This window comes from Peromyscus californicus, unplaced genomic scaffold, assembly GCF_007827085.1.
Source record: "Peromyscus californicus insignis strain IS unplaced genomic scaffold, ASM782708v3 Scaffold_20__1_contigs__length_68692818, whole genome shotgun sequence".
In the NCBI taxonomy this organism is placed as follows: domain Eukaryota; kingdom Metazoa; phylum Chordata; class Mammalia; order Rodentia; family Cricetidae; genus Peromyscus; species Peromyscus californicus.
The window spans coordinates 37,510,486-37,518,543 of NW_026294503.1; the positions used below are offsets into that span (position 1 = coordinate 37,510,486).

The following is an 8,058-nucleotide window of genomic DNA, read 5'->3' on the forward strand; positions in this document are numbered from 1 at the left end:
CTTGGGGCCCAGGTGCAGAGAGAAGTGAGAATGAGATTCTGGGCTGATAAACCAATGTCATGATTCTTGTGGTTGATCCAGTGAAATCCGGGTGGCCTGGAAGATATACTTGGCAGTAGTCTTCGCAGCAGGGCACAGGGCAGCTAACCGTTTTGTTCCTACCGCCTTCCATGACCCTTCAGGTTTCAAAGGAATCAAGTCCTGTGATTGAATCAAGGAAGTCACTAGTAGTCACCTGGCCTATGGGCAAAACAGGTTGTCTTCATAAAAGGCTGCTACTAAAATGATCCAGCAAGGGCAGGGCCAAAAGGACCTCACTGACTTCTGTCTGGTTTCACCCCCCAGGAAACCAGTGTCTTCCCCCTTCCAGGGCAGTTTCCATCTCAGCTCAGCAGAGGGACCTCCTGCAGATCTTAGGCTTCTTCACAGGCTGCAGATAGGGGTTATCCATGATGCTCCCCTCACTGTTCCAGCTGCCAGACAAGGAGGAATTCTCCTTCTCAGCTTCAAAATTCTTGGTGCTGATAGGAAGAGTGATGTTCTCTGTGTCAGACTCCTCCATCTGCTGGATCTCCAGCTCAGGGGGAAGCAAGGCTGTGAGGCAGGGGATGGGGAAAGGTCTGGCAGCTATCAAGGGGAAAGTGCTGACATCATCCTTGAAAAGACTGGGTCTTGCCTGTCTTGGCCAGGAAGCAGGTGAGTGCTTGCTCCACATCTCACCTCTGAAATGCAGCCTTCTCTCTCAGGACCTGGTAGTCAGACACTGGTTCAAAGTATGTGGGGGTTTTGATGTAGGTGCGGGGATCTGGAAACTCAGGAAAATGGCTAGGGATGTGTGGTGGGTGGGGTCTGTTCTGTCCTGCAGGGAGGGCCTTGGCTGTCACTGGCTGATTGGTCACCAGAGGTGCAGTGATGACCATTCTCTGAGACAATTTTGCATAAGCAGGAAGAGTGTCCACATTGAACCCCATTTCAACCAGTGTGACCAGGACATCCCACAGTGTGGGCTGGGTCCTGGCTGTGTGCGCACAGTAAGACTTGGCACTACTCTGGACTTCTGAAATGTAGCTCTGTAGCATCTCTGTCAATGTTTCCACAGATGCTTTCTCAGTCCTCTCAAATCCTTCCTCTGTCAGCAAGGAACTCACAACCACTTGTAGAGTCCTCCTCCAGGCCAGATGGTGGTTATAAGCAGGCTTAGTGGACTGTTTGTTTCTGATCTCATTCTGGAGCCTCCAGGCCCAACCGCCTTGTTGGCCATCTTGCTCTTGCCCTGGAATAGGTATCTAAGAAGGACCAGGAGGTGGTGGTACACTGCTTAGACAGAGTAAGGAGGATCTCTGTGAGTTTGAGGCCAGCCTGGGCTACAGAGTGAGTTCCAGAAAAGGCAACAAAACTACACAGAGAAACCCTGTCTCAAAAAAACAAAACAAAAATAAAAAATAAAAATAAAAAACTCGCAACCAGGTATTTGGGTGAAGAACTGAGAGATCAGAGGATTAGGACAAGCCACAGCTAACCTCACTTCCACTCACCTGATTGAATCCTATTTACACAAATCTTCAGACAGTGAAAGATCTGAATCCTGACCCAATGGATCTCAGCTGAACCGCCTCTAGTTCCTCATTCTTATAACTCTCTGCTGCCTGATGTCACTTTCTGGGTGTGTGTCTTTCCCAAGCAGGACATGTGATCTCAAGTGCTGGGATTAAAGGTGTGTCTCACCATGCTTGGCTGTCCCCTCTTTGGCCTTGACCTCTGCCTCCAAAGGGATAGGATTAAAGACTTGTGTGCCACCATTTTGTAACCTCTGTCTAATCTAGTGTCTATTCTGTTCTCTGACCCCCAGATAAGTTTTGGTAGGGTACACAATTGATTGGGGATGTGAATGCAATATAGATCCCACCTTAGGGATTTGGAAAGGACTGTGTTGTGCTAGGGAAAACTTCTAGTTTCCAGAGGGACCCAAGTAATCCCCCACCTCTCTGTTCCTTGAATGTTCAGCAAGCAGTCACTTGTTTCCAGGGGCTCAAACTCTGCTCAAGAGCTGACTAAACGCTTTTGCTTTGCAGGCTAACTCTCCAAGCAAAATGGCCTTCTGCCTCCTTGGGGAATGAGAAGACCATAATCTACTGAATTGACATATTTTTTTTAACAAAGACTGACTTATAGTTTATTTTGTATTTATTTTAAATAAATACACTTTACGTTAACAAAAAAGACCTTTGATTTATAATTTCTACATTGTGAAAAAAAGGGACAGAAATAAAGACTTTTGAAAAACTGAATCACAAAGAGGGAGTGACTTTATAGACCTAAAGTTCTCGACTCCACAAAACCAAGTCCACACAACTATTGCCTGGCCACCAAGGGAGAGACTTAGGCATCTTCCTAATGCCTTCTATTCCTGGTCTGGCCCAAAGGAAAACAGATTAACTTGAGTCAACCCAACAGTTTAAAAAATCATATATTATATTTATAATAAAGTATTCTTAATTCTTATCAATTTAAGAAGGCACAATTTTCCTCTTTATTTAAATAGGTTGTGAAAATGTCTCTATGTTGTTCTTTAGTCATTTTCTTCCACTGAAAATGAAGTGCAGGGATAGACTGGTGGGATGAAGTTCAGACTCTCAGTTACAAATGCTTGTTGCTTTATTTTTTCTTTTTAAAGTTTTATTTAAAAATTTCTTTTCCTTCAAGTAAAGAACATTATACAAAGAAAATACATTGTGAAATTCCCCGAGACATGTATGTTTGTGCCCTTGGGGAAAACTGTGTCCATCCTAGGTGGAGGGGATGCAAACTAGGAAGTAGTCCCTGCAATCTTTCTTAGTAATTTATTTATTTTGTGCTTGTTATTGCTTTCAGAAGGGCCCTCAGATTCCAGGAGAGTCTAAATCATAGTCCTCAAATGCAGGGAATACAGTTCCTCAACACATATCCCAGGGGTCAGCAAAAGGCAGGTTTTCTGAATCCATTCACTCAGTTTCTCTCACCTGCCAAGATTCTCTTCCAAGTGGGGACTGGCAAGTCACTCATTCAGAGATAAGATGATGTCATCTTCAAAATCAGAATTGTCTGAGCTGTCCTCCACCAGGATCACTTCCAGTTCCTGCTCTGCATCAGCGTCTTCAAATTGCCCCTCCTCTCCCTCCTCTAGGCTTGCTAGCTCCTCATCAGAGGGAGAGAAGGCATTGTCCCCATCCTGTCCTGAGTTCTCACTGTTGTCAGCCTCCTCCATTTCTGCCTCCAGCTGCCTGTCAGTGTCAAGTTCCTCTCCATCATCAGTGTCATCATCATTATTATCATGATCATCATGGTATTCATACTCATCATCTTCCTCCAGTTCTTCCTCTTCAGAGTCCTCCTCTTCATCTTCTTCCTCTGCCAGACGCTGCCTGCCCACTTCATAAAGCCTGCATACTGTGTCCATGTCAGGGGCATCCATACTGCCTTGATTCTCAATGACAGCAAGATAGCTATCTCTGGTGTCTGTACACAGGTCAAAGATGTTCCGTTTCACATCAATCGTTGCTATGGGTTTGTAATCAGTTGCATTAAATGTTCGGAAGGATGACCCAAAGGGGCTCCTCATCCTCTCTTCCAAGAAGTCATCTTCATCATCTGCCTGCAACCTTGCTCCATACATCACTGTCCCTGTGTGGTTAAACACCACATGACATTGATCCAGAGCAGGAACTGTGTGTAAAAGATGGAAAGTTCGAAGGTCCCAAATCTCTGTGTTGATGATGACCTCCAGCCCATTGGGGTGGAAAACACCACTGATATTCTTGTTGAACTTGTCAAACTTGTGGATGGCCTGTGCAGAGCGGACATCCCAGAGGACCCCATCATTTAAGACAAGATCATCTGTAGGATTAAAGGTGGCACAGTTCCTCGTGTAGTTGTTGGCAAGATCTGGGTTAAACAGAGTCAACAGCTTGGTGCCAGTCTCAATGTCATAAATATGGGCAATGTCTCCTTTGGTGCCTATGACCTGATCCTGAGAGTACTTACTGAACTCAACATGATGATCTTCTGTGAAGGAATGCTTCCTATCAAATACTGACCTCATCCCCCAAAGTGCAGACAAGGGCTGGTTCCAAGTGGCAGATGTCAGAAGTAAGGACCCATCCCTGGAAGGTTCAAGGTGTGTGATGGCTGAGTTGTGACAGTTATAGCTGGCCTCTTCCAGTCCACTAAATACATTGTAGAGCTTCAGCTGCCCTGAATAGGTACCAAGCATCAGGAACCTCTCCCGGGCAGAAAATGCACAACACGTAAAGCCACTCTCATATTCATGAGATTCCCGGAACACGGAAATTGGACGAAATCTGCTGAAGATAAGGTGCCTATCAAGGCATCCGCCATCTACTCCTCCATATTTTGGAAACAATGCTCTGCGGTTTACCCTTGAGGTAAAGTTTCTTGGCGCTTGCCTCCTCTGTTTTGGCTCAGGACACTGATGAGGGGTAAAGAGAGAAAAAGGTGGACAGGTGGCAATGGGGTTCTTGCAGCGAGCATGTTGCTCCCTAAGATGCTCTGTGATGATACTGTCCAGTGTTGGTGGAGAAGGAAGATGTCTATCCAATTGTGTTTTGACAGCAGGGCTCTGGCTGTTAGTGTTGTGGTCAGACTCCTGCTGCAACACTTGAACTTTCCTGCCATTGCACAGTGATGGTCTCTCTCTCATAAGACTGATCCTGCCAATCAAAGGGGAATTGCCTGCATATGATGGCCCAGGAAAAGCCAGTGAACCTGGGCGTGGGCAGGGCATAGGATCAGCAGGGGGAGCAGGGAGGGCAGAAGGAACAGAAGCACCCCCACCAGCATGACTGCCCAGTTGACCAACAATGCCATTGACAATCTCAGGAGTCCGGGGAAGAGAGACAGGAGACGCATGAGCAGTCACTGGGGTGAAGGCAGAAGAATGTGAGGCTGCAGTCATGGGCAAGTCTGCCTCTCTGGTCAGCATGGTGGCTGTCTCTCCAAGCCCTTTAGAAATGAGATGGTTTCTTATCAACAGGAGCAGTTCTTTCTCAGGGAAGGAGATCCTTGACTGGGCAACAACACCTGCTTTCTGTAGTTGGGCCAGCGACACATCAGTGCCAAGCACAAGAGGCTTTCCTGATACCTGCTCAATGAGCTCAACTGCGTAGTTGCAGAACTTGACATGGTTGCTAATCTTGTCCTGCAGCACTGGCTCCTTCATCAGCTGTTGAATCTGGCAGCTACTAAAAAGGGGCAATTTGCTGATAATCTGTCCAACAGTGCTACTTCGAGACAAGCCCACTAGGGCCTTGCAGGCCAGGGCCCTGATCTGGTCTGCATCTGTGATGGGCATCTTGATGGACAATAGGGACAGAAGCACCTTGATGCCATCGTTGCACTGGACCACATTCCACATCTTGGCCAGTGTATGCTCACTGCTCTTGGGGGTCTGAAACAGCATTCTCTGAGGAGTTCCAGAGGTAAATTTACCAATACTGGATATTCGGTTATCTGGGCCACATACACAATTGATGATTACTTGAAGGGCTGACTTCTGAATTTCACCATCATGGATAAAGTACTCACCTTCCGCCACTTCCAAAATTATGCTGATACCTACAGTGGATACAGTAGAGCAATGCTCATCCAAGACCTTCACCGACTCTGCCAATTGGAGCTGGATTTTTGGCACCACAGTGAGGATAGCCAGGACATCCAAAGCAAAGCGCACAGTTTCATTCCTTGCAAAATAGATCTCTGAATTACGGGCGATGGAAATAAGCTGCAACAAGAGCTGCACACAGGAAAGCTTGAGGAAGACTTCAGCAGGTTCCCAATACAGCTGAGCTGGGCCATATTCTATCAAAAACTCCATCATTTCCACAATCTGCTCACGAGTGTATGAACATGCCTTGTATGGAGGTTGAGGGTGCACAAGAATACCACCCTCAGTCCTCTGAAGTGACTGCTTGACTTGTTCCAGTTTAATGGCCAAGTGAGCCTCAAAATACTTTCGCAGAGCCATGCAGGTATGTTTGCTTCTTTGGCAGGTAGCAAATATTTTATCATCACTCCCGTGTATACCCTGGTCTTCCCAATTTAAAATCTCCAAAGTACTGATCAAGTTCACTAGGCGACGCAGACCATCATAATGGTCAAAGAGCTCCAAGACAGCCCGGAATGAGAAGCAAACTGAGAAAAACATTGTAGCATGGTGGCATCCTGAAGCGTGAGAACTTTCCATTAACCATAGGGCATAGTTCACCACATCAGATAGAACACTGTAGGGATGCATGCAAACTCTTTCCATAGCATCCTGGTTGGAGGACAGGTAATATAAGCACTTAGATACACCAGTTGCAGCCATAGAAGGCCGAGGAATTTCCAGTAATTTCTGTACTCCACCATGTGCAACAAAGTCTATGGCAAATTTGTTATGTTTCAGGAGAGATGCTAGGTGCTTGAGTGCCTCAAAAGTAAGCAGGACATCATTAGTCTGTTTCAGATCAATATAAAACATCATCAATTCTTGAGATCTAAGTTGCATGAATGTGGGAAGTAACTCCTGATACTCTCCTACAGGGGTCAGGTACTGGAGAAGAAGTCTTTGTTCAATAGTGGGAGTCATTGGATAGAGGGTATAATTGGTGCCAATCACCCAGGGGGACATTTCTGACCAGCTGCTATTAGACAGCTCAGCAAAAACACCATCTGCCTCAGAAGGTGAGAAACCCAACTTCTGCTGGGCCCTTCTAACATTCTCTCTGTCACCATGCTTTGAAGATCCTGAGGCTTCCTCAGCCTTAGTTGCTGTGTTTACTCTACAACTGGCCTTCTGACTTAATTCCAGATGAAGGGAATTTTCCATATCTCTAGAATTTTCTTGCTCTCTATTCAAAACATCTACTGCCATGTCACCATAGTCCATATCCACAGCTTCCTCATCCATACGCAAAGGCGGCTCTGATGAAAGCTTCTGTGGACTAGGACACTTACCTTCCTGCCGCAAAGCCACTTCCTGAACTTGGAGCTCTCTCAGTCTGCAAAGCACTGTTGCCACCAGCTGTGAATTTTCATCTCTGTAGCTTGCAGCAATCTCTTCATTTTCCATAGCACCTCCTAACAGTGCTGTAGAATATGTCCTCAGTGGCTGATCAGCCTCTAGGGCCCAGCAGAAAAGATTTTCTACAATCCCTTCCTTTTCTTGAAAGACAACTGCAGTTTCGAGACCTGGCATGATGTCCAGTAGCAGTCTGCAGGCTGCAGTATTTAAAGGGGGCTCTCTGCTTGTCATCATATACCCGTTCATCAGTGCATTCATGAAATCATCATTCTTGGAGAATACTCTCAGCAAGTGGCCCAGCATACATTCTGGATCAGCTCGACCAGGATGTCGATCATCAAATGGGTCTGGATCTCCTTTATGATATTCTTCAGTTTCTTTTTCAATTAATTCTGACATCCTAGTAAGGATAGGTACCATATCCTGCCCACTATCATGGTCCTCTTCCCACTGCCCCAGCAGGGCAATGAGCTCAGCTTTGGAGTCCACATGTACCACTACTGTAGTCATGGCTTGTCCCAGCTTAAGGCTCAAGAACAATGAGTTGGACTGGTCCACATCTGCTTTCAGCAAGTCCAGGGATCACGGTTGTTTGGAGCAGGTTGTAGTCAGCAGCTGATGCTTAGATGTGTCTTTCAGCCAATAGTTAATCTGCTGAGACAGATAGAGTGATTACAACTTGCATTTACATTTTACATCATCTTCTGAGCCTCCCTGGCATAGGGGGCAGAGTTACCAGGTCAGCTACCAAGCCCAAAAGATCAGAGGCTTTCCAGGAAGCCTCTCTACTTGCTTGCTGCATTTCTCAGCTTGGAAGTTCACTCTGATAGTCTGAGAACTGAAGACAGCCTCAGAGCCATGGAATGTCTCAAGGTACATGCCTCATGTAGGCCCTCATGGCAGTAGTTCCTGAGTGAAGGTCCAGCTTTAGAATTAGGGTGTGTGGTCTGAATATTGCTGGGCTGTCCAGAAAATGTTAATCCCACCTATCAAGTATAAGA

At 46.2% G+C, this 8,058-nt stretch overlaps 1 protein-coding gene and 1 pseudogene across 2 annotated transcripts; both read right to left on the reverse strand.

Annotated features, from left to right (window-relative positions):
* Positions 1–388: 388 nt before the first annotated feature.
* Positions 389–1,261, reverse strand: LOC128117225 (transcription initiation factor TFIID subunit 8-like; annotated as a pseudogene).
* Positions 1,262–3,034: 1,773 nt separating this feature from the next.
* Positions 3,035–7,567, reverse strand: LOC128116252 (DDB1- and CUL4-associated factor 1-like). Of its 2 annotated transcripts, XM_052747429.1 has the most exons (2): positions 6,456–7,567; positions 3,035–6,296 (listed from the first exon to the last, which is right to left on the reverse strand). In XM_052747429.1, exons 1-2 carry the CDS (start codon positions 7,565–7,567, stop codon positions 3,035–3,037), a joined length of 4,374 nt encoding a protein of 1,457 aa, XP_052603389.1. The 2 variants fall into 2 exon arrangements, with proteins under 2 accessions (XP_052603389.1, XP_052603388.1); XM_052747428.1 differs by having other exon boundaries at positions 3,035–7,567.
* Between the last annotated feature and the right edge of the window lie 491 nt (positions 7,568–8,058).